Genomic DNA, 26,580 nt, shown 5'->3' on the forward strand with positions numbered 1-26,580 from the left:
ATCCTTCTGTTATTTTTTTCTTTAATTGCCTGCAATGTTAATAATCAATTAATAATCAATTAATTTTTAGTCTTCTATTATAAAATATGTTTCTCCTCTCTCTCTAAAAAAAAAAATTAATTTTTTCTTGTATATTTATATATACTATACACACACATTTTTTATATATAATATACGTTATATTTTTTTAAATTTATATTTATTTTTATAACTATTTTTACTTATACATATGGTGTAATTTCGTTTCTAGGAAACTTTTTTTAGCATATAGTAAATTCTTAATCTCTGCTCTTTTCTCTTCTTTTCTCTCTCTCTTTATCTGTCTCTCTAATTCTTCCTGTTCTTTTATTTCTACTTCTGTCTCTGTTGCTTTTCTTTCTCCTTACTCGTGAGAAGTTTCGGTGGGATGATGACGCTTGAAATGCTCGACAAAACTAGGTTATTGTAAGCACCAGCACTCGAGCATCTTACACTCGTCTTCGAGCAAAGGCAAATTGTTGGCGTTAATTGAATACGAAATAAATCTGTCCTCTTTATCTCTCTCTCTCTCTCTCTCTCTTTCCTCGTTTTCCTTGGCACTATTATATCACTGACGATTCTCGAAGGGCAAGAGGCTTTTGAAAGGTCGCTTCGAACGTATACGCTTCAAGGAGAGATCGGACTTTTCCGCCCGCAGACAATCCACGCGACAATCTTATTATCCCTGCAAATATCCGTATGAGTGCCACTCGTGAAAACTCTGAGAAACCTCAAGCCGAATAACACTCTGGAAGAGAATTCGACATTGCCTGGTGTTTCCGGGAAAGAAGAACCTTTTGACCTATAGACTCGTTCAGGTATTGCGACATAATCTTTAATTCCTTTTTTCCTCGCGTATTAATTCGCAAATGAAAAAGCACGCAACAAGAATAATTTGATAAATTGCGTTGCTCTTATAACCATCGCAATATTGATGTAATGAAGTGCTGTTTAACTGAATCAATCTGCTGCTGTACATTTTCAACAAATATGAATAAATGGCACTTCTGTTTACAAATTTGCCAAACTGCCGCTAAAAGTTTAGAAATTATTGACCATTTCTCAGCACTACATATCATGCGCCATAATCAATGTTTGTTGTATTATGTTGTTTGCAATATTTCGGGGCAATAACGTTGTTATTAATTTAGCGTAAAATGTGTACGTCTACTCATACCTTAACACGCATGATGCGTATAAAATCAAATTTCCGCTTGCAACCTACAGAGTAGATTGGATTTTATGAAAATAATTGTGATATTGTGGCAAAAAAATATTATGTTTCAAGATTTATATCAAAATTTTCATTTTTTAACGTAGAGAAAAGTTATATTTGAGTAAAAAATTATATTCGTGTAAAATAATACTTTACGTGTAACTGCGTGCGTGATAAAACGGACTATTAAACTAAACATGCTAGTATTCTCGAATTCCCAATTTTATTTTTTTCCAACAGAAATCTGTTGGATATTGAAGAGACAGATGCATGAATGTTTTATATTTAATAATGTATTATCAACAATGAATGATTATTATATAATATGATATAAATTAATTGTTATTAATACTAAACTACTTGATACTACACTCATCAAACTTATATTTTGCATGTATATACTCTTTCTCTTTATTCTTTATCTATAAAATAAAAATATTTCTCGTATAAAATTGATAAAAAATAAATAATGACGAAAATAAATAAGAAACAATAAAAACTAGTACTATAAAAAATAGAACAGATATATATAATACAAAATTAATATATAAAAAAAAGAAAATATAGACAAGAAAAAAATAATATATGCTTAACATAACACATATTTGCAATACAAAATTAAGTAAGTCGTATAATAAATAGAAAAAGTTCAAATTCATATGTGCATTTTAATTTTGCTAAATATTAGTTGTATATCTAAAATTAAAAAATATATATATATATATATATATATATATATATATATATATATAGAGTTTATAATTATATTATATTTAATATATATATATATATATATATATATATATATATATTATATTTTTATATTTAATATAGTATATATTAATACATTATATTTAATATGAAAACATTGATGCATTATATTTAATATAGTATATATTATATTTAATATATTATCTATTACATTATTCGTGAGAAAATAAAAAAAAAAAAAAAGAGAAAAAATAAAAATTACTACATATGTAATAAATTATCGCGCGTTCGCCTTTTAATCAAACTCGCGAAATCATAACAGGGAGTTTTCGTTACAGTATGCGGCTAATCGAGAATTGTATCGTGGTTACGTGTATTTGGTAGCGCAGAGAAAATAATTATTATGACGCACGAGAAAATTGAGCAAACGGTACGCGGTCATGGTTGAGCGAAAAGAGGGAGAGAGAAGTAGTAGTAAAGCTCGGGCAGGAACGGGTTGTAACGATCGATGAAAATCTATTACCGACGAAATCCGACGTGAGCGCGACAAATTAGAGAATTAATTGTATAAATCCCTCGGCCTGCAAAGCACAGTAGGGGGAGAGGCTTTGAAAATAGGAGAGCGGTGGGTGGGGAGAGGGGAGGGGAAGGAAAAGCGGAAGGCGAGAGACGAATTGGGGTAGAACCGCGGGGACAGGGGCTGATGTTGGTTAATCCCTTTTCGAATTTCCACGGACGCTCTCTCGGCCGCAAATTGCCGTACAAACCGTCGGAAATCGTTCGCGAAGCGTTAATAATGCAATTTAATTTTAATAACGAGCGATATCGGAACGTCGGCTAGCCGGAAAGACGAGTCGCGCATCACTTCGACAAGAAAGCGCTGAATCGCGTCCCTTTGTGACATTACGTTGCATGCGTCAATCAACACACACACACACCAGCATAAAATTAATATTATTTTAGTAAGCCAAATAGTAACGTTCTCCTATCGATTTCTCTAATTAATGCAAAAATTCCTCCTTTTTCATTAATCATTTACTGATAAATAAATTGATTTATGCTATCAACATATACTTTTTCTTGCCATTCTCTTATTATTCAGCTTATTTATTACATTTTCTCTGCTCATTATATCATTCTCTTTGCTATATTTCTCCTAATTATTATTAATTGTCGGTTCTCATTACAATATTTATTGTCTTTATTTCATTTATTTATGTTGTATACTATACCTTCTAAATCTCTTGCAAGGAAATTCTTTCTCGTATATAAACAAATAAGATAGAAGCAGAATTATGGGACAAAATTGTAAAATTGGAACACTATCGCGCCATTTCAATGTAATCACAATTTCTCATCTGTGTGATTTCCAGTAATGTAAATTAATCATCTGTATAGACCCTACAGTGGTAAACAGAAGCGAGAATTAACGTGACACACCTTCAAAGGCTGGCGTTTCGACTTTCAGTTTGCGGTAAGCGCAGGGAGGTCTCACCAATCTTCGGTAATCAGTGCGCGTCGCGTCCGAATTAACAAGGGGTTTCAAACCGGAATGGAGCCAGGTCAAACGAACCACGGAGTTAATTCGCGTTAATTTATATAATTAGTTCGCATAATTAAAGTCCATGTTTTCATATGGAGAGAGAAATGTACATATATAAAGAGAGAAAAAAAAGAGAAAAGTTAATTCAATCAACATTTTGTATACTCCAGTCAGAGACGGTCTTCAGTTTCATATTTCTTTCTATCAAGAATTCTTTCAATAAATTGTCCTCAATGATCGATGAATTTGTCAAATTAATTTTTTCAGTAAACAAAATTTTTTTTTTAATCTTATTTATAAACATTATAAACAATTTTACAAAATTCAAGAATTAAAAAGTAGATATACATTCCTTTATGATTTTTAAGCGTAGACATATAATTCAAAAATTATTAATTAAATGCGCTTTTGTAAGAAATTATTAAAAATAACTTGATATATATAATAAAATGCAAAAGTATCAACCTTAAAAAAATGTTTTAAAAGTTAAATTATATTTCGTACAGATAAAAATTAATTAAGATAATAATCGCCTTAGAATAATGTTATTCTACGCTTCTCATTAAGAGCAAAAATTTTATTATCATCTTAATTCTTCATTTTGTTGAACAGTGTGTATTTCTACTTTTTTTTTATTATAATAAAAGTCCAAAGATCAACACTGTCGATGGAAGCCTCGAAATTTGCTGGCTCGACGAATAATCCTCTCACTTTCGGATTTCCTTCGCTCTCGACACGGCAAGATAGAAAGAAATGTTATTGAGATGCTAAGAATTGCTCCTTTTGAGTAATATACTTTCCTTAGCGCGAATTTCGTTCTTAATACAAGCACACCGAGTCGTGCAGACGCTCGTAAAGCGGCATTATGAGTTACGAGCCAGTAAGATTAAGGCCGATCAAGCTTTCGTAATTCTATCGGCGGCGCGTACCGTGCTTTATAACCTCCCGTCGTACGCTATCAGAATTTTTCATTGTCACTTGAAATGTATTTGGCAGATATTTGCGGTATGAAAGTATACAGCTGACTGACATAAAAGAAAATTTCATTTTAGATAAAGCCTCAAAAAAATAAGATCTGTTACAATCCCTCGTCTATCTGATAGACATATACTTTAATTTTTCCCATTTAAGTAATAAATTAATAAAATTGAATAAGAGAGATAAATACCAAATTTAAAAAATTAAAAAGCCTACATTTTTGCATATATGCCAACGCATTTTATTTTAAGACAATTTTAACACACACACACACACACACACACACACATATATATATATATATATATATATATATATATATATATATATATATTTCAATTGCCAATATTTCTAATGTTAAAAATTATAATACAAGATTCTATAATAAATTGCATCATTCTAATAATAATATTATGATTAAAAAAAAAACTGATGCAATTAAAATGTTGAATATTATAATCCTATAATGTCGCTTCAAAATTATCGTGAAAAATAAAGCATGTATATCGGAATAATAGCATGTGATGCAGGATTAACAACATCGCCTACGGTAATTGAGTTTGTACATATAAATCGTAAGTCGGATCGCCGTTTTCATGATTTTAATAAATTATCGAAAACATAATAACAACAACAAAAATACGATCTCTTTCTACAGAATAATTTGCAATTGTAAAATATATATGTAATTATGACAGTATCTTATTTTTAATTATATTTATTTTTTTTTAATCAAACAAATAGAAACAAATTATTTACAATTAATTTACAGACATTATTAGGATTTTATATGGATATTAGATTCGGAGATATGATTTATAATGTGATACACTTAAAAAAGTTTACATTTAAATTAGCTACAAAAAAAAATGTTTGCCTTGTATAACTGATTTATCATTAAGTCAGACATTGTCAACATAATCTTATATTTTTGAATAAACTACAGTATCGCATATAAAAAAAAAAAAAATTTTATTTGTGCAATAAACTTTGAATCGAAAATTATTTTTCATCAAATAATTTAGCATTGTCGCAAGAAATTTTTAGAGTCTTTTCAACCTCGGATTAATATAAAACTCATAACTGTTAGAGATGTGATTTTCTTGCAGTGTTTCCTTTTTTCTAAGAAATATCTCCTTTGCTCAAGCACATGGCGCAGGTGAGCAGCAGGCGAGATCAAAAGATTTCGGCGGCAGTGGGGGATAGAATCAGAAAGGTGGAAGGAAAACGTTGGACGGATAAGGGTTGAACAGTGAAGCGGAATGAATTGCTTCCGTGCAGACGGCGTTCTGTAACTGATAGCTCTGTCTTCATTTCTTTCTGACACGACAGACTCGTTTCCTCCTCTCTTATTGTCTCCTTTGATTCTTGCCAGTACTCCATATCGTCTGCTCGCGTTTCGCGTTTCTGGAAGCAGTCGAGCAGAGAGTGGAAAGAGAACGCAAAAGAGACGGCACAGGATTGTGCACGCGCGAAGGGTCAAAACCTATTCAATCGCATGTGAGTGATTTTATCTAAGAATCGATTATTGATGAATATTTTACGGTACGTTTCTTTGTAAAATCTTTTGATATTTGGCCCGCCGTATCAAGAGATTTTATAAAAAAATCGTATCGTAGAATATTATATAATATGATTACCATCTATTAATTATTATTAATATTTTACGCCTATCATATAAGAAGAATAAGCTGATAAAATTATAAAATGCTCACAAATGGATATGAAATAAATATTTAAAAAAAAAACTGTAAAATTTTTATTATTTTTATTATATCTTTAGTAAAAAAATCAGCATGGAATGAATATATTCGTGGAATAAATATCTCAATTTAAGTTCTCCCGTGACATTTTTTTAGTTTCATCAAATAGCAATAAGCATAAATCTAAATATAAATTATTTCAAATCTATGTCATACTTATTTTATGTTAAAGACCAAATTAAAAGCACAGCGTTTTATACTATACGGTTATTAACTAAAGCAACGCATATATAATTACAATGTAATCACACCAAGCGGGTCGCACGAACGCAAAGCCGAGGATCATCCGACGTAATGAACAATTTTCTTGTTTAACGAATTCTCCGGTGAGAACCTGAATTTTTTGTTCTTTCCGCTCTTGTATGTTCGCGCGAATACTATATGTGAAAGTGAGCTCATAGAATCCAGGATGAATCCACGGATACATATACAATAAATATGTGTCGAGGGGTTTAAAGGGAGGATGGCGAGGAGAGAAATAGAGAAAGAGAGAGAGAGAGAGAGAGAGAGAATGGGGGCTCGAATTTGTATTTAATATGCAAATTAAAGAAATGGGATTATGCCATGCGGAATGTGGCGTGTGATATTTCGAAGCTGGCCGCCCCTGAGGATTATATCCTTGCGGTCCACCTGTATCGGTATTATGTAAATCTATGCGCGCGCGCGTGATAACTTTAAGATACATTTCCAATTGTGTTGATGTCCAATTTTTTTTAGTTGTATATCAGATAAATTTTTGACTGTAAATCTTTCAAAAAAATATATGCCTAAGCTATTTGAAATCCTTATTCAATGTCTAATGATTTAAGAAATTTTTAAGAAGCTCTAATCACTTTATAGTATTTTTGCTAAAATCGATTAACATTATCCTGCCGCATTTTTATAAGAATATCATATATTTATTCGCAGCAAGCAATATATAGATTGCCCCTACCATTAAGTTCGTTCGTTATAGTTTGACTTCGATGATAAGCGATAAAATTTAACTGAAAATGGCAGTTGATAAGCTCGAGATGCGTGTTAGCTCACAAGTTAGCGATGAATTTGTTTATAATAATGGATTTTAATAACACGTGAAAACGCATAATGTTCATTAGGAATCGTAAACGAAATGGGCGTGATGGTCGTTGAGCTGGGCTGAATTATGCACTTTAGATTTACGACCTCTAAGTAAAGCGTGTGAAAGCGTCCTTTTAACAGTAGTAAAGCCTGTGACTCTAAATCGCCGCAAATGCAACGTTTTATCTTGATTCGCGGAGGATCGAGAGCCAAATACGGTGGTCGATGCTTGCTTGAAATTCGTTCTGGAATCAATTCGCGTTTTTCTGTAATCGTTTATGTCGAACACGAAAATGGCCGAAAAAAGTTTCAACACACGTGGAATAAAGCTGTCTGTTTTGCGAAATGTTATGAATTTAGAGTGCGAAAAATGAATAAAACATATCATCGCTCGTCGAACGCGACGGTATTCCGCGAACATCCGGCAGCGGTGGAAATGCGGCGAGCGTCGAAATCGCATATCGATTTCGCGGGGAGATATACACGTGTCGAGAGCGTGGAAGCCGGGCGATAAATTCTTTCTACTCAAAACACTTATTTGCGATATACGTTCTCTCATGCGAACATCGCGAAAATCTATTCGCCGTTCAACGATGGAAATTTAGGAACTTTATTCAATGAATCCTTTCCAATACATTTTCTCCCTCTATCGAACTCGGATCGAACGCGATCGGCGCGTGACAGAATCGCATGATTTATGCTCGTGATTTCCATCGGCCGTGACAAATGGAGGGCGCATGGCAATAACGATCAAGAACCATTTAGAAACGTATCGAGAAAAATTTATTTTCATGTTCAAACGCATAAAATGTACATAATAACAATTTATTAGAGATCTAAAATATCAATTGAAATAAGTAAAACACGATTTTTAGCGTGAATTAAAAAAAAAAAAAAACATATCTCAAATATAAAATACAGCAATAAAACAGTGGTTGTACAGAAAAATTGTTTTTCATTCTTTGTAAGAGAAAATAATTTCTTTCATCGTTAAATTCATCATTTAATTATTATTAAATTTAATCATTAAATTATTATTAAATTTTAGTCGTTAAATTATATAGAATATTATTTTTACGCATATTTTACTACTTGTTTCGTTTCTTGCTTTATAACATTTAGCCAATGCTAAATTATCTTTTATTTCCGGTGAATCTGGCTCGTAATTGCTATGTACTGTTTAAATATTGTTGGACGTATAGAAAGACGAAATGGCTGTCTTATTAGTAGGAGAAACCTAATCCGTGAGGATCCGTCTTTGTCACGAGGCGGTTTATTTCGGAGCACGCAGGCGACGAGGCGAATCACGCACGCGAGAGCGCTGTGCTGACTTATGCCGAAATTACGCACGATATCATTTATATTCGACGATTCGAGGCGAGGCAATTCGAGCATCAGAGGTAAATGGGATTATTCCATGTCCCTGGAAATTATGGCAACCCTTACCTACGCTTTGTAGGACGTTGATTATTTATACGGCATTATTCCACTTCCCATTAAAGTGAACTAGGATGTTAAGCTTAGACGACATGTAAATATATAATAGAGATAAAAATATATAATAGAGATACACTATATATGTTTTACTAGCCAAATTATTCAAATTACTCAAAAAAATATAAATTATCATACAAAAAAATTCTAACATAATATATTTTTAATATAACATTTTATCATACAATGAATATTTATTGTACAAAACGATTAATTAATGAGATATATAATGTAAACATATTTATAGGATTTTATATATTAAATAAAACATTAAAAAGTGACAGAAGGGTTAGGAAGTCTCTATGTTTTATTTTAGGGTGAGCAAAATATCTCATAAATCTTGTGTCTTTGAACGCTCTAATTGCTATCGTAATTTCTGTTGTACGCTTCATTATGTTCTTACGGGAGGGAATGTTTGTGCGGCGAATCGCACTCTGGGGAATAATTAGACGTGCGTGACAAAGACCCTCTTCTACCCGTTAAATGATCTTGATAAATACCGGCCGCGTGTGCGCGTGGTTAAAAGTTGACGCTTGTCGCCACTTGTCCCGGACGCGATTTGCTGGCGACTGTACTATAGTGGAAAACCACGACGAGACAGTTAATGAGACGATAACGCAAACTTTCGAGAGAGAGAGAGAGAGAAAGAAAGACTGCTTACATAAAATATTCGCCAGAAAACAATTATTTTGATCTTTCTCAGCAGTTGCTATTGAAAACAGAATTGCATTTCTCACTGCTATTATTATTATCATTATTGTTAATGAGACGACAACACAAATTTCCGTTGTTTGTGCAAATGTTGCCAGAAAATTATGTGCTGCAATTACTATGATAATAAAATTATATCTCTCATTGAAGCTACCACTATTATCATTGTTAATGAGACAACAGTGCAAATTTCAGTCGTATGGCAGGTATCATTATCATTGTTAATAGAATATAATACAGTGAGTAATTACATCGGACCATCACGCGCGGAAAAAATCGAAACAGTAATTACATTAATCGTAATCGCGATCATTGTGGAAATGCGGTTTGTATTTCATTATGTTATTATTGTCGCTATATTATAATTATATTGTCGTCGCGGCGAGTACGTCAAGAAAACGCTCTCCGTCTAAAATTACTCGTTATTGGTCGTTGCATCGCGGAAAGCGCCGTTCACTTAACCCGAACACGAAGAAGAAGGTCCGCCGCCACTTGCGCCGCTACGACGAAGACAGGCTGCACTTGTAAACTTAATTACTCGCGAGAGCCAGGCAGCACTTGAGGGAGGCCATCAACCAGGATGCGCAACGCGAGCCGACTGCTCGTAAAACTCGTAATCAAGCCTTATTAAAACCGTAGGGGCGTGAAGAGTAGAAGGGGAACGAAAAGGGCTGTTGCAACTAGATTTAACCCTTTTAAGACTCTAGGAACATATTATGCTTCAAAGAATGTTTAATGCGAAAAGTAATGCTTTCCTACATATTTCATTCTGCTTCAATGAAATCATCAAATGTTATTTACAAAATAAAAATTTCCGAAAGAAATATATCTTGAAATTTATAAAAAAATGCAGATAAAAGATATTTCATCAAAGATAAAAGTTTTATTAGAAAGAAAAAGAAAAAGAGAGAAGAGAGAAAGTATTAAACCGAAATTATTTATTATTAGTATAAATATAAACAATATTTGCTTATTATATTTGCAAAATCATCATATACCGGTATACTACATTATGAAAATACCGAAAGACGATATATTATAATTTCAATACAAAAAAAATTTTCAGGAAAATACACGCACATTTTAATCATCTTCATTATTCTCATCTAATAATAAGAATCTCATCTAACCGTACAAAAAACAATGTTCGACATCATATATATGTATGTAGCACATATAATGTGAAAAGTATGACTATCTTTTTCAAATAAATACGATAACAAATTCTCGTAATATCGCAGATATTTTATAAAGTGTTGACTTAATTCTATTACAAGTCGTGCGTGCTTACTACAGTTTTAATATTCATCCTTCGTGGAACAATTTTCTAAGTTTGTCGTATAAGTCCTTTTACGTTCACGCCAAGTGTAAGAAATGTAATACATCGATAAGAGATGTGTTTTCGCGAATGTTACGATCATCCACAGAGACTCATAATCCCGGAAGATCATAAAGCGGAATCAAGCGTAATTAAATCGTAACGTTCTGCTCGCGTTTAGCTTCCGGATACTCAACTCCCGCGAGTATTAAGTGTTCAGTCGAGGAAGGTAAAGTGCAATGTTTTTTTATGGACTCTCGTAAAATTCCTTCTATCGATAAACGTTCTTCGATCCGTTCAAACAGGTTGCGAAGACGAATAGTAGAAAGAGCCGCGATCGAAGAGATCAGAAAGACGAATTAAGATGCGTTTGTGGTTTTTAATGATCATTAAAGCAAAGTGCTCAAGTTGTAAAACAAATACTACACCATCATGTGCCTTTGTGTTGCACGTGTACGTTTGCTCTTAATTTTACGAAATATTTGGTTGATTCGATCGCATTGTTATCATCATTAATTCCATATAACTATCATCCTTACTATCATTATTATTATTATCGATTATTATTCAATCTTTATTTTTTTCACACAAAATTTTTTTTCTAATATTTTCCATTTAATTTAATGTTTAATTTGAATTTATATATAAATCTTTTTCCCTAAAATCTTAATCTTATTCATCAAGTGCCATTTCTTCTCTTTGCACTAGAAACAATAGCGTTTTAATTCTCTCTTGTTAGTATAATCCATACATATAATGACGCAATTAATTCCATTTGCATAATACTATCTATTTTAATTTCTGTTTAATTCGATACTTTAAATTGTATCCGCGTTATATATAAATAAAATAATATAAGTGCGTGTATATACGCTTGTAAAACTGGAACAACAATTTTTCATGTCGTGTGTACTGATATTTGTAAACGCGAAAAAAAGCTCTTAACCGAAAAAAATCTCGCAGCCCACGAAGTGCAGAAATGAAATGTCGGGTTTGCAGTTGGTAGTTGTTGAACAAACATTGAAAATAACGAGCGGTGTCTGAACGATACGCGATATGTGTATAAAAAAAACGACGAATCCCGAAAACCGGACATAACGATTGATCGACGAGTATCGTTATGGAATATCTTATCGTTATTTGCTTGCGCAGAAATAAACTTGGTAATAAATCAATTTTTTTAACAAATCTGCATTTTATATAATTTTCTATATAAAATAAAAATAAAATATATATATATATATATATATATATATATATATATATATATATGTATATGTATATGACGCAACATTCTATCGAGTAGACTAGCCGAGAATTTCAATGTTTCGAGCTGAAGGTTTCTCGTCTTTCTTCTTCTCACTCGTCCCATTCAACAACGTCCGTCTTCTTTCTCCCTCCATTCTTCTTGCATTCGCTTCAACCCTCGCCTTTCTCTCCATCCGTCTCGCTTCCACTCTCGTGCGCCAGTCTGGTAATCCAGGAATAATGAACAGCCAGCTGTCACTCGCAATACCCGCCCTTCCAGCAAATACGACCCTCCACGAGTTTGCGCAACTTCTGGCCTGGCTGTTTTCTGATGGAAAGTGTGCGTGGGAGAGAGAAGGAGAGAGGAAAATAAAAATGAGAGAAAGGGCGTGAGTTAGAAGAGCTATATCAGGAAAAAATGCTGACTCGGCACATTACACATGCGGAAATATGATTTGCCTCGTATAGACTCATCAAGCATCTGCGATGGCGCAGTTATTCCATCGCGATGATAACTTACATTCTACACGCGACAACGAGAGTTGTCCGACATGATCGCGCGCGGGAGTTTCTAAAAGCCTTGTCGTTAATTATGCCCGGGGAATCGATACGGTAGCAGAAACAAACGTGAATAATAAATCACCCGCAAATCCGGCTTAATCGTACGCGACGTATGGCAATTCGATAATAAATGGAAATAGCATGCGTAGTTGTGGGCCACAACGCTCCGACCTTCTATTGCAAAATATCAAGTATCGGGAAAATCCAATCTCGCGGGGATGCAGTCCTATAAGCTGGGAATGATTGAACAGCGGTCGTATATTGCTTTCATTTCGAGCGAGGACGCACTGTCACAGACAGTTAGACATTGCTCCGAACTATTCGTGAAATTCATCGTAATGAAACGATGATGTGCGGTAGAATGATGACGAAAGATGTTCTATCCTGCGGGATGAAAAGAAAACCAGGATGCATTGTTAGTCGCGTATTTTTCTCAACGTTGCAAATTTTTCGATAACTCCGAGATCAATCTCCTCTCATTTGAGCAATATTTGATTTCAATGTCTTGATGATGCATAAATTGTATCTTTTTTTTTTTTTTTTTTGTACGTTTGATATAAAATCTATAAAAATCTGTCATTTTTTTTATAAAAGTAGCAAAGACAAAAAATCGGTCTTGCCAAAAAATTCGGTATTTTCACGCCCGATCCAATGGACCAATAATAGATTTACTTTGAACAATAGATAAATCCCGTCAGTTGATCGGTATACACAGCGTGCCGGAAATTGTTCCGCTGGATTCGCGAGTTAAACGAATTACGTTGGAATAACTACACGCCGAAAAGAGCCGGTAATTATTTCAGCGGAAGAACCAATCGGACGAAAAGCGAGATAAATCACGTGGCGTCGCGAGCTAAAGGGCTCGGATGCGCAACGACAAAAAGAACGCGCGCGTGCATAGACGCATTCCGCTTGTTTACTCGTCCCCCCCCCCATCCCACCATCCCACCATCCCTCATCGTCATTCCTTTTCATTCGCGCTACCGTGGTCGCTTCGATATCCCGACGACGGATGACTCTGCCCTTTCTGCGCTTGACACAGATGCGAGCGACCGACACACTTTTAATTCTCTTTTAATCCCCCGGTTATTGCTACTCCCCTTTCCCGGCGCGCCACGCCGGCGGCTGCCCCCGCCATTCATCTTCCCTGTATTCCGAACACTCGACTCGTGAGGGAACACATGACTCTGCGAGGGATGAATAATGGCCGGCGCGCTAGACGAGCACCGGCGCATAATAGAGTCATCGGTTGCCATCGATTGCTACAGGTGCTCGCACCTCTGCTCTCTTATTCATAATACCCAGTAACGAGTATTGTCCCGGTTCGTGTCACCTATTACGCGAAGGCATTCAAGTTTTCAACCCAAATACCGAAACGCAGATGCTGGAAGCTAAACTGAGAATAATGACGGTTGTTACTACGCATAGAGGACTGTAATGGCATTTTAGTTTCATACTAGTCATTGAAAATTAGAGGATTAAATGAAGATCTGGAAAAGCAAACAAGCGTGTCATTTTATTAATTTCAATTGAAATTAAGTTTAATTTTTGTATACACGAGATATATTAGGCAGAAGGCACTTTATATGCGTAGAAGTAACAATAATTGGACTTTCTCAATATTAAAATATTTTCATATATTGTTAGCTTGAAATTATTTTTATAAATTACGATTTACAAGTTCCACTGAAAAATTGTAAAAATTTGAAAATTTAATACCGGATATGTATATTTTAACAAAAATGATCAAAATAAATTCAATAATAATGTATGAAATTTATTGCAATAATAAAAATTTATTTTTAAAATAATATTTCCACAAAGATTTGTAGATTTTTTTATGATATACAGTTTTACACATGTCAGTCATCTAACAAAAATATAAAAGACTATTCTCTCTTGCAAATAAAAAAAATAAATCGATTTCCAATTCGCTGAAAAATTTAGAATGAAAAATGCGCTACATCCGAGTCATTGCGTAATCATTATCAACCTGCATTACGACTTTTCCACTCAACGGAATTAAACGCATTGCATTTGGTGTGGTCGCGTGCAATTCATCCTCAGAACAGCTAGCAAGAATTAGGCCGTAGGGTGATTCACAGATTTGACAGAACGAGGTGTTTAAATGGGAAATGCGATCGGTCAAGTACACCAATCAAATCAGGACGCTAGATAGAATATGCGAGGGAGTTTATAAATTCGCCTGCCACTTCATCAGGACGTTATTAGTGATGATAATCTGAAAAATAGAGAGGGAGAGATATCGGACAAGGCGGAGTCTTGTTTGATTTTCGCACATAAAATTTTCCATTTTTATCGCTGCACCATCTTTGGCGAATTGGTCGTTATATTTGTTGTTCTCCTGTTCTCGAGCAAATAGCATTTTGTCGAGTGCATCGGTGATGTTATTTAAATTTATGAAACGCGTTTTAGTATACGGCGTCACTGCAAATCCTGTCTATAGAAGAATAATGCGACGATGTTCTTCAGCTTACTAACGGAAATATTTCGAATATCGCAACTTTCGTTTTCCTTAAAATTCACGTTTTTCCATGTTTTTTTTTTTTTTTTGTAAATTTAGTGATTCTTCATTGCAAACATTTTTTTGAAGTTCTTTTATTTGAATCATCATTGCGTCAAAAGCTTGGATAAAAAAGTAACAAATAGTAGATGAAAAAGCTTTTAGATTAACTATAATATAACTCTTTCAAAAGATACCATAATATATATGTATATATCTGTACAACCATTTTATCATATGCTTAAAAATACCGTTCATTGATTATATGAAAATATTTCTGTAAAGAACATCAAAATCTGTACTTATTATAAACCTCATATTTACACTATGTCGTTAATTAATCCAATTATATCGAGCTTGACTTTTCGCTAAATGCTGGAAAACATTTTTTCCTTTATCGATCACTCGCGGATATTGCGAATCATCAGAGATTTATTCCGGAGCCGCGAGTATTACTTGCGGCTCTTAAATTAGCTATTGGAGAAACGTTAGCGTGGAGAAGAGGAAGGGGAGATGCAAACGCGAACGACATTCCCGATAACGACGCCTCTGTCGACGCGCGGAAATCCCGATGTAGCTGCGCCGGAAGCGCATTCGCGCTCTCGCAACCGCGGTGTCCCGGAGATTAATGAATATTCATTGTTTCGTAACTCAAACTTGACGAGAGACGCATCCAGCGGCAACCCGGATCTGGAATGCGACGTTTGTACGGCATTTCTCTCTCTCTCTCTCTCTCTCTCTCTCTTCTTCCTCTCTCTCCCTTCCTTTATTTCCTGCAAATTACTAAAAACTATTCGAACCAAAAGATTAATAGAATATTATTATAATTTCATATTTTTATTTCAAAACATTTTTATTTTCGTTTGTTAAAGATATTTATTATACAATGACTTCTCAAATTTTAAAGTTAAGAATTACTTTGTAATTACGCAAATATTTAATACATATCGTATATTAAGACAAATATATAATAATAGATGTGAATAAATCATTTTAGTTTGTTATTCTTGAAAAGTGAATTGCTGAACAATCTGCAACGGTACAATGTTTGAAATTAATATACAAAAGAACATGTGTGTATAGAGTGAGTTACTTTAAAGTCACAAAGGGTAACCTGACAACTCCCTCCTCCTATTACAAGCGCATTTCTATCCACTTTGATAATGTACAACCGCGTTTCGCCCGTCGATCATTCTCCTTCTGTTCGAGCGCTCGCTTCGTGCAAGCCACGCCAGGGAGTTACAGCTCGAAATTCATGCATCTGGAACGACCGCGCCTCGAGGGTGTACAAGGTTGCAAGAGAAGAGAGACAGGGAGAGGAAGAGAGACAGAGAGAGAGAGAGAGATAAGAGAAGAGAGACGCGCGTGATGCGGAACGATGGCGTCGACATCGACAACGACGACAACGACGACGACTCGAAAGAGAGCCACTTACGTTTGAATTTTAAATTTTCCCCTTCGAACGAAAGATTCTCCGATGATGGCAAATGAGAGACGGAAGTGCGCGGGATTGAGAAGATAGGAACACCTAAGCGAGAGAAATTAAATTCGTCGAAGCACGAACGAGTCGAAAGGGTCAAGTTGTCTCTGATAAGATCAGCATTTTGCAGACCAGGGTACACAAATAAAAAAAGGAAAATGTAGAAGGAAAGAGCGAAGAAAAAGTGATGAGAAACGAGAGGCACGAGACACTTTGAGTATTTCATGCTTGGATGATGAACCGCTCTACTCATCCTTCTCCTTCTCTCTAACTGCGGGATATCGCGAGTTTCCGTCCCAAAAGATGAATTTACCTTCTTCTTAACGCGCAATTACCATTCGCATTCTTATCTTTACGAAGTTCTGTGCGATAAGGAGAGTCTTGTCTTGACAAATGGTTTGTATATGAAAGACCTTTCGTTTGGAATTGCCTCAAACTTCGTGATGTTGTTCTTTGACAAATGTCGAGGCAGAGAATTCGGACAAATTAAACTTTAGAGATGTAGATAGGCAACAGCATCTTGTTTATTTTCACCCAAGTGAGCTTTATTTCAACAGAATTTTAATTAAAAATTTAGTTATCAAGCAATATTCTCTCAATGTTAAAAGGTGAAATGATTTTTTTGGATGTTTCTCGAGGTATCCTTTCGTTCTATCTTTCTTCTCACTATTGGGATCTTTTTTCCTCTTTTCAGCTTTGGCAGCGCATCAGCGGAGGTCGATTCTCGATTCAAAACGGATCCATAAAATCGCAGGGCCCAGTTCAATCGCTCGCAGAAGCTGGATCTGAACGAACCATAGGAAAGAAAGTAGAAGGAAAACGCCGACAGAATGGCGGCAAACGAGCGCGGGACGAAAAGCGCTTCCTTGCCCATGGAATCCGGGATTATCCGCGAGACGAAGCAGATTCGATAATAAGTATATGCGCCTATATGAGACCATTGTGCACCGCGTTCGAAATCGACTCTATATGTTGTATAGAAGAAAGCATAAAAGAGAAAATAAAAAAACCGCTGAATGCCGTATCGATATGTCCAATCGAGCGCGATATCGATTCCTCTAAACGAGAGAGATTGATAAAAGTAAGTATAAAGAGAAATAAAAAATAGGATTATAAAAGGTTCAGGTAGTTTTCAAAAATATCATCAGGATATATGATATTTACAACATGGTAATAAATGATATAATATTTAATTAAAAATCTAAAAATGTGTTAAAAAAAGTATCAATTTCGTAATCGTTAAATATTTCTTGTAATCTGGACAGTATAAAAGATATATGTATATCTGATTTCAAAATATATTTCTTCTCTATTTTATTTTTATTTTGACATTATGAGCCAACTATGTAAGATGCAAATCATATATTGTTTTGAATAAAAAGTCACATCTCGAAAAGTTAAAAAATGAAGGTATTTAAAAAAAGTTTTTAGCTATAAAAATAATAAAATAAAAAAATTCAAAATCGGAATATATATTTCTTTTTGATTACATAAATATATTGTATTCTATGTTTTTAATATATTTTTTAAAAATATGTTACGAGTATCGTTTTACTTGAGATCCGAAAAAATTCCATTTACAGACGCGAGGGAAAGATCGAAAATGCATTCAAGAATAAAAATTGGACAAACATGACGAAATGTCGAAATAGGACATTTCTTCACGACTGCCAACTCAGTGGAGATGCGGTTGTTTAAGTTTAAGCGAAGTCTGAATGAAGGAAGAACGAAAGACGTGGCGAAAGAGCAAGGCCGAAGATGAAACGCGGTTAAGAACGAAAAGCAAAGTACCGGGAACAACCGCCCGCATTTCAATATTTTAGAGTCTCCGCCACCGTTGCCGCCGCGAAGGATTCTCCACTCGGAGTGTAGCATCGTAATGCAGGTGACAATTGGAGCGTGTCGATACCGCCGCACCCCGAGATTCCTATAATGGAATGGATAGAACGTCTCTCCCTATCCTCCGGATTCCGGTTTCCTTTTATACCGAGATTTGCCCGGAGAACTTTACGCGCCGCGACGGAACCGTACCGGAAAATCGCTCGCCATCTCCTCGATAAAGATCAGCAACCGTGATCTTAACCCTTCCGCTACGTATAGCGATATTGTAGTCACCAGCCGTCGAGAGCGTGTTCCTAACTATAATGCGACTGGTTGAACAGTCCACGATAGTAAAGTATTATGGAGACCATATACAAAATAAAAAAGAAAAATCTGTTAAAAAACAAATACATATTAAATGCTATATTCTTTTTACAATAATATATCAATGTTGAAGATAATAATATCGATAGTAAAGAAAAGATAATAATAATTTATAAATATGTAAATACATATATTAATATGTAGGTAAGGAAAAAAATATAAATATATTAATAATAAAAAAATTAAACTATTTCCCCTCCCCAATATAAATATCAAAATTTAAATAAAATATTTATATATATATATATATTAAAATTATGTAAAAAATATGTTTAGGCTGCTGTAACGAATTTGATACATTAAAGTATTTTTAAACCTAAAATAATAATGTGATAGATAATATAAGCATTATTTCTGTATGACGTAGAAAATAATGATAGTTATAAGCTTGTAGGTCAATAAAAGTGAAACACGCAACGAAGTAAACAGAAAATACAGGTTTTTTAAGTAGGTAAATGTAAAATTGTATAAAATAAAATATTTCTAAGCGTAATATAATAGTAAATTATATAGTAATATTTTAGATACTGAATATAGAGAAAAAGATTATATACGCGATACACATCGGCAGTAGGGATAGAACGGAACGAGTCAGACGCGCGATACACCTTATACCTTGACGATCGGATCTAGCAATCAATGACGAGGAAGAATGTTGGATCCGTGACAAATCGATCGTTTACGGTAATCCCAGGATGAGAAAGACCTGATAAGACCGGGTCGGCCAAAACCGATGGCACATTCAAGCGTACTCGACGTTCTACCACGAGCGCGTTTGTGATCCTTTACGTAACTTCCCCGAACCATCCATCGTTCAGAAGTTTCCAGGCCGCGGCTGGATGAGTTTTCCTCCAAAGAACTTTTCGAAACTCGCAACGACGCGCGAAACCTTCCAATATGCCGTCGGCAAGCGTAGAAGATACCCGGACGCCATTGCTAGCCGTTCCCAAAAGACGCCCACCGTCGGAGTTTCTTTACTCGACTGAGATCCATTCGAGAGGAAAAAATTCTTGTCGAGATATTTCCGAAAGGATAGCGATATGTATCTCTTTTCAAAATTAAATATTAATTTCACTACGATTGAGTAGAAATTATTAAGAAAAAAGATCCCACTAAAAGAATAAATTGTTTAACATGCAAGCTATTAGTATTAAAATTAATTCACGATATTCGATAAACGTACGCCATCTTTAATTGACTACGCTTTTAATTTGCAGAAAATTACCTTTATTGTATTTTAAAATAACAATAATCAATAAGAGAATTGCTTATAAATTCCAGGGAATTTGATCTCGTTATATTCGAATAGCATTATATAAATATATAATGATTTCCTTAATCAATAACGAGAGAATATGCAAAATATCTGTTAAATGTCAGATTATAATAATACAAACTTCGATTCTCGCTTCGTGACAAATATTCATTACATGGAAATTCTAATTCGGTACATCGAGAATTAGGCACGCGCGTTATTACGCGCGCGTTTTGCCCGTCTAATCAGAGAGCGACAGAACATCCATCGCGAAATCAATCCGGCTTCTCCGCACGAGCGATCGCTTCTGAAGACTCATATGAATGGCGCGCCGTAATCTTGCGAATTCCCCGTACGTATTCTGTTGCGCTCTTCGGATGGAAGCGCCAGAAATGGTAGAAGGGAAACTATCTCGGACCGGTGTGGAACTTTCCGCGGAGGCGCAGCAACTATTCGAAGCGGGATGAGTCGGAACGGGATTCATACACACGCACCTGGAAGTTGGTCAGATTCGTCGCGCGCCTGTCATGCGAATCGCTTCGTGCCCCCCCCCGAGAAACGCGCGAGATTCGCGCGCGCGCGAGCAGGACACGAGAAAGAGATGGGGGGGGGTTGGGGGGGGGAAAGGAGTGAAGGGGAGAATCTTACTGGCTGGGTTCCGGGCGCCGTCTGATGCGCCGGATTACATCAAACTGGCAAACACACACACATCCGCCTCGGCTAGCTGACTGGCGAACTTGCCGCTCTTGAGACTTCACCCGGAAATTCTCCTCGCTCGCTCGAGAGGAAACGTGGCTAGGGTAATTGCATCTATCCAAGCATGCCGTCGGAGACGGCAGATTGCGACTTGGTCAACTTCGGACCACGATGACGCGAGACTCGTTCGTTGTTTCTCTCTCTTTATTTTTTTTTTTGTTACCAAAGATAATGCTAAGTGTGTAATCGGGATTAGTCGCAATTCTCATGTTAATTCAATAGAAAATCAGAAACGGTTCATTACACGATTGCGAGAGAAAGACAGTAGGCTTTTAGCGTACATGAATAGAAAAACAGTCTCCACAAAAACAAATCGTTGAGCAAATTTAATTTGTAAACATTTAATCTATTTTTCTGGTTAATCAATGAAAATGTCGCATCTATATTATTTTACATATTTTTAGAAAACTGTTATGTATTGAGATTACTTTCTGCTTGAGAATAATCGAAGGTGCAAATCTTCTGTGAGTTAAAGTCAGTTATAAGATTAAGCGAGGGATAAGTCGACGAGAATCGTACGAGCAATCGACCGTTTCTTGACGGAAGGACAGTCTCTTTCTCGACATGTTCCGAGTCTTCCTTCTACTTCGTGGAAGACATTCCGATTTCCATAAGCGACGTCCGGCGGAGACGTTAAACGATGCCAGGCCAAACGCGGGTAATCCACCGTCAAAGCGCACGCGAGCATACGATCCAATAAACGATCGACAGTAGAGCTGTCCCTTTGACGTGTCTTCATACATGGCTAGGCGAAGTCCTCCTTTTGGAGCCGGGTCGCCGAGAAGACCGACTTGTCGTCGGACAAGTAAGAACACACAGGTCAGTGTATAATACATACGCGTCATGAAACGCACACACACACACACATACACGCACAGCCACGTTGAACCGAAGAACGCACACTCTCGCCAGGAGCAATGTGGTCGCAACTTATGAGCATTCCCGCCGTACATTCACCATCGTGACGAGCTCACATGTGCAAGCCACGTGTACAAACACACGCGCTATGAGCTCTCCTTCCTCCTTATCATCCCACACAAACGTAGACTTTGCGCAGGGAGGGAAAATCCTTTGGCCAGCGAAGCTTGGATAATCGCGCTCCGAGCTATAGACGCCTCTTCTCTCCGTCGCGATAAGAACGCCGACAAGGAGGGAAAAGAGGATGGAAAGATGAGAGGGAGAAAATGGGAAAGTAGGGGGGAGGAAAAGCTCGCTTTGCTGCAATCGCAGCCTGCCCATCCACGTGGAAATCATAGCTCGCTGCGGGAGCCATCGGCACTGGAAATTGTCCGGAAACGTTTGCCGGGCTGTTCTCGGTGGAGTCTTCTTTCCTCCCTCCGTAGCGAGGAGGGATAAGAGGCGACAGCCAGCCGACTGCCTCTTCGGGGATTTGGGCCTCCCGGAAGATTGTCTGAGGATCTCTTTATAATTCGATGGCAACGCTCGAGAAGACGTGTAATGTCAATCGAACGCAAATCGAAAGCGGACGTGTTTAAAAGAAGTGTTACGATCACGGAGGAAGAAGTTTGAGATTGTATTGGTATTAAAAAAAATTGATAATGTTAAAAATACGTTTCAACGATTTAATCACAATTGATTCTGGAACTCAGAAAAATGTAAATAATTATATATAATAGCTATAGATTTTTTCAAAGAACGCAATAGAACAAAAAAATTTTTAATAAAAGGTTCGTGAAAAAATATTATATTAATTATTGAAATTAATCAAACTTATTTAAATAATATCTATAAAGTTATGATACAATATTTAAAACATAATGAAAAGAAGATTTATCTTGAAAAACACAAAGATAATCAAAGAACAATTAAATAATAGTTTCTTCAATTAAATCTGAAAAGGTATAAGCTGTATGACATTAGAGAAAAATAAATTATATTTGTTTACTTAAAAAATTAATATTTAAAAAATACATCTGTATATCATTTTCAATATATTAACGAGTTTATAAAACTAGCAGCATATGATTATAATTTTATATTTTTTAAAATAAGGCTACATAAATGTAACAAAATTTATTATTCGAAATCGAAAATAGCAGACATACCTAGAAGGAAGGCATTTTCAAAATGTGTTTTAAAGAACGTAAAGATTTATATATGTGTAAGTTCTCGATCGATGAACGCGTAGCCGGCCCGAATGAGAAATATCAAATGCGCCGCAATAAATATCCTCGTCGCTTCCGCGCGTATTTCGTCTGAAATTTCTCACGGTATGTCTACGGGAGGATCCGAGAATGATCCCCTTAGGGGTCAGGAACCCTGCGTGGAAGTGCCATATCGCGGAATCTGCCGGCAAGCAGCAGCAGCAACAGCCGAGCGCGAGGTTTGAGGTTCGCAGACTCGCGTCGTACGAGGATGTCGGTATTGGATGTCATCACGAGAGAGATTACGGGCTTTGAAAGAGCCCTCTATCTCACTTGCACTTCCAGTCATTCTTCCTTCTCCATCCACCATCGTCATCCCGTGCGCGTCGCTATTTCAGTTACTCCTACAACCCCTTCGTTCGTTGTACGATGTGCGACGCACATTCGAAGCGTCTCTCTGTTCCTCCCCTTCCAACAACTCTCACGGGATGGAAAGAACCTAACCCCCCGTGGTACTAAAGGGAGAGCCAGCTCTCATATCCCATTTGCCCCTATTTTTCATAAGCGATATTAGAATCTATCATCGAGGAGGCCCGGGCACAGGCGCTCGCCTTCGCTCTAGGATCGAGAGCTATAGAAAAGGTGGTAGGTACCGATAAAAAAGATAGAGGGACTCTGTCCCGATTATGGGAGGGGTGGGATACCGCGATCGCTGACGATTATCGACCCTATTGAAAGAGCGATGTGAATGGATCCGGCGAGATCGCAAGGTACCGGCTATGTGCTCCCGACGAGCGGAGCGGAAGAGAGCACAGAAGGCTAAGGGAGTCGAGAGACCTGCCCTATATATTATCGCGGCCGCGCGATATTTCATTCATCGCCACCACCTCTCGATCTCCACCGCCCTTCTCTCAGTTCAGTCGATTTTCAATTGGGCATGCGCGCTCCTCGCGCGATCTCAATAACGTTTTCATCCCGTTCCTCTCCTTCTCGTCGTTATGGCTAGCAAAGTGCCGTCAGTAAAAATTTCTTGGTCACGCACGTCTTGTCGAGGATCGAGGGCTTTTAATCCCAATAACTTTCTAATTCTACAATATATCAAGTTATAGCAAGAGAATATAAAAAATGTAAAATAAAGAGAAGATGATTGAGCAAAGGTGAAGTATATTTTCTACTGCAAGCATTTAAAATTCTTTGATACTTTTATAAGTTTACATTATCATGACGAAATAATTTTGAGCGATTGAATGGACATTGGCACATTGAGCTACTAGAACACTTTTATAGATAAATCAATGAGAAATATAAAAATGTAAGAAATTTTTTGCAAAGAGATTAATTTTTAATCACTCGTAATATTTATCTTACAAGTAATTAAAAATTAATCTCTGCAAAAAATTGCTTACATTTTTATATTTTTTATTAATTTATCTGAAAAAATGTTCTATTATATATTATTATCAAGTTGCCAAGTTTTATGCAAAACAGGATAAATAAACAATAAAAAAGGCTAACAATAAGATATAATGCCTACCATCATTTTTCAAATATTGGTAACATTTATAAATATTGTACAAAAATTCCTAAATCACACGATGTTTTGTTCTCTTCAAGTTTCAAGGGCAAACAGAATAATTTTTTTAATGATGATCTCTTGTTATTCTGTGCTTTGTACTTCGCGATAATTTCTCCTTCGTAATTATCATCCTGTGAGCCGTAAATTCCAAATGCCGTGACGATTTGCGTACGCAGCATATTCCGAATTTTGTTTTATTTATCTTTCCTCGTATTTATCGCGGCTTTACCGTGATTACTAATTACAGCCTTTCAGCTCGGGTCGTTAATTACCTCATCGGCGAGCATTATTGACTCGTTAAATAGAATAGCTCAAATTTTCGGCGTGTTTATACGCAACAAAGTTGTAATAAGTCCTCCGCAATATTTTCGAAAAAACAAAATAATAAATATACTCACCTCTATGCCTATTAGTTTGCTTATCGAACATCAGCATAGCATCCTCGATCTGAAATATAAAAAGAATGACATCGTTATAAAAAGATTATTTCATTTCAATATAAAACTTAATCTAATTAAGTTAATTAAAATTATTAAAATAGTTTTTTATTATAAAAATATCATTTTTTTATTATTTTATCAATACTACTTTTTTATTAAATTATGTTATTAATTCTTTTTAATTTAAATGTTATTTACTATAGCACGCGCACACATATACATACATATAATATTTTTAACACGTGATTATTATATCTTCACTATTAATGATTCATAAGCGTATTAGAGCAATTATTTATAATATTTGAAATATATCGCGCGATTTATTTATTTAAAGTAGAAATTACAAAAATAAAAAAAAGAATAAAAATTAATATTTATTATATCGTGGCATTTATGTGGCCAATAATTATTTCTTTCAATATTTATTGATATATTATGCTCGAATATATTTCGTATCATGCTTTAGATTTTTCACCAATATATAGTTTATTACCATTACATTTTTAAACTAAAAGAAGAAGCATATACGAATCAAATAATTAAGACGATTAAAAACCGTTGTGTCTCTCAATCCGTTCATTATCAATCAAAAATTTAGAAGAAAAAGAATAGAATATTCAGCGAAAAATTATTTTATAAAGCATTAAATATTTGATATAATGTAATGTATCGCGGGATGACAACAAATCAATGTTTATTTACGCAACGTACAGCACGCGTCGCTGCGTATACTTATACCTATACAAGGTTGGTATGTTGTCATTCGCGCGGCAAGTCTCGAGTTGATAAGTAATAATTTAAGTCGCTCTGTGTGCCTCGCGAGCATTTTCTACAAACAAATAACAATTATCACAGTCATATAACTGCACAATTAAAAATTCGCGTGACAAGCAGTTGTTAACCAAAACAAGTACTCGTCATAATTAATTTAGTCGAAGTAAAAATCGAAGCAATAAAAGATGCAAACATTCCGTTATGACATATGTATACATACACACATCCAATAATTAGTTTCTTAATAATTCGTATATATACAATTCCTATATTCCAAATAAGTCTCACTTCAAAATTAACAATCAATCGAATGATCGAAATAACAGAGAGCCATTATGTATAAACCGTTTATAAATATTTATTAATACTGCGATACATTGAACAAAATATTCAGCATATTTATATTATATAATTTATATTATATATTATATTTATATTATATAATTTTATATAATTATATTATATAAAATGCGATATTTTTTATGCTCTTATAATTTGTTTTTATTAAAAAATATTTTTTAAAGACAAAGCAAATATTAGCCGGCGTTTGATATTCTTGGTATTCTTTTGAAACATATGCTTATATTGCATCACCAATTTTTTATCGACAAAATCCTCCCTGGAAGTACACTTTGACGTTGATGGGAGGGCTCCGTATCTGGAGGGTTTATCTTGAAAGGGAAACTAAGTACTCAAAACATAGCATTGCCACGAATCATAAATGACTCCTATGCGTGAACATCAATGCATCGATTTTCACTACGAATGATTGGCCGCGTTTTCGCGTGATATCCCGATTTCATTATTGTCATCAAAGATTGTACTTATTTTTAATCGCGGAA

The 26,580-nt window shown here is 35.3% G+C and overlaps 1 protein-coding gene across 3 annotated transcripts in view; it reads right to left on the reverse strand.

Annotated features, from left to right (window-relative positions):
* Nucleotides 1-26,580, reverse strand: part of LOC126849779 (RNA-binding protein Musashi homolog Rbp6) — a 590,853-nt gene that overhangs the window by 84,597 nt on the left and 479,676 nt on the right. For all 3 annotated transcript variants that reach the window (XM_050592007.1, XM_050592006.1, XM_050592008.1), the window contains one exon: nucleotides 24,920-24,968. In XM_050592007.1, coding sequence (XP_050447964.1) covers nucleotides 24,920-24,968 — 49 coding nt within the window. The remainder of the gene's footprint in view (nucleotides 1-24,919; nucleotides 24,969-26,580) is intronic.

The sequence above is a fragment of the Cataglyphis hispanica genome, chromosome 5 (assembly GCF_021464435.1).
Source record: "Cataglyphis hispanica isolate Lineage 1 chromosome 5, ULB_Chis1_1.0, whole genome shotgun sequence".
Lineage (NCBI taxonomy): Eukaryota > Metazoa > Arthropoda > Insecta > Hymenoptera > Formicidae > Cataglyphis > Cataglyphis hispanica.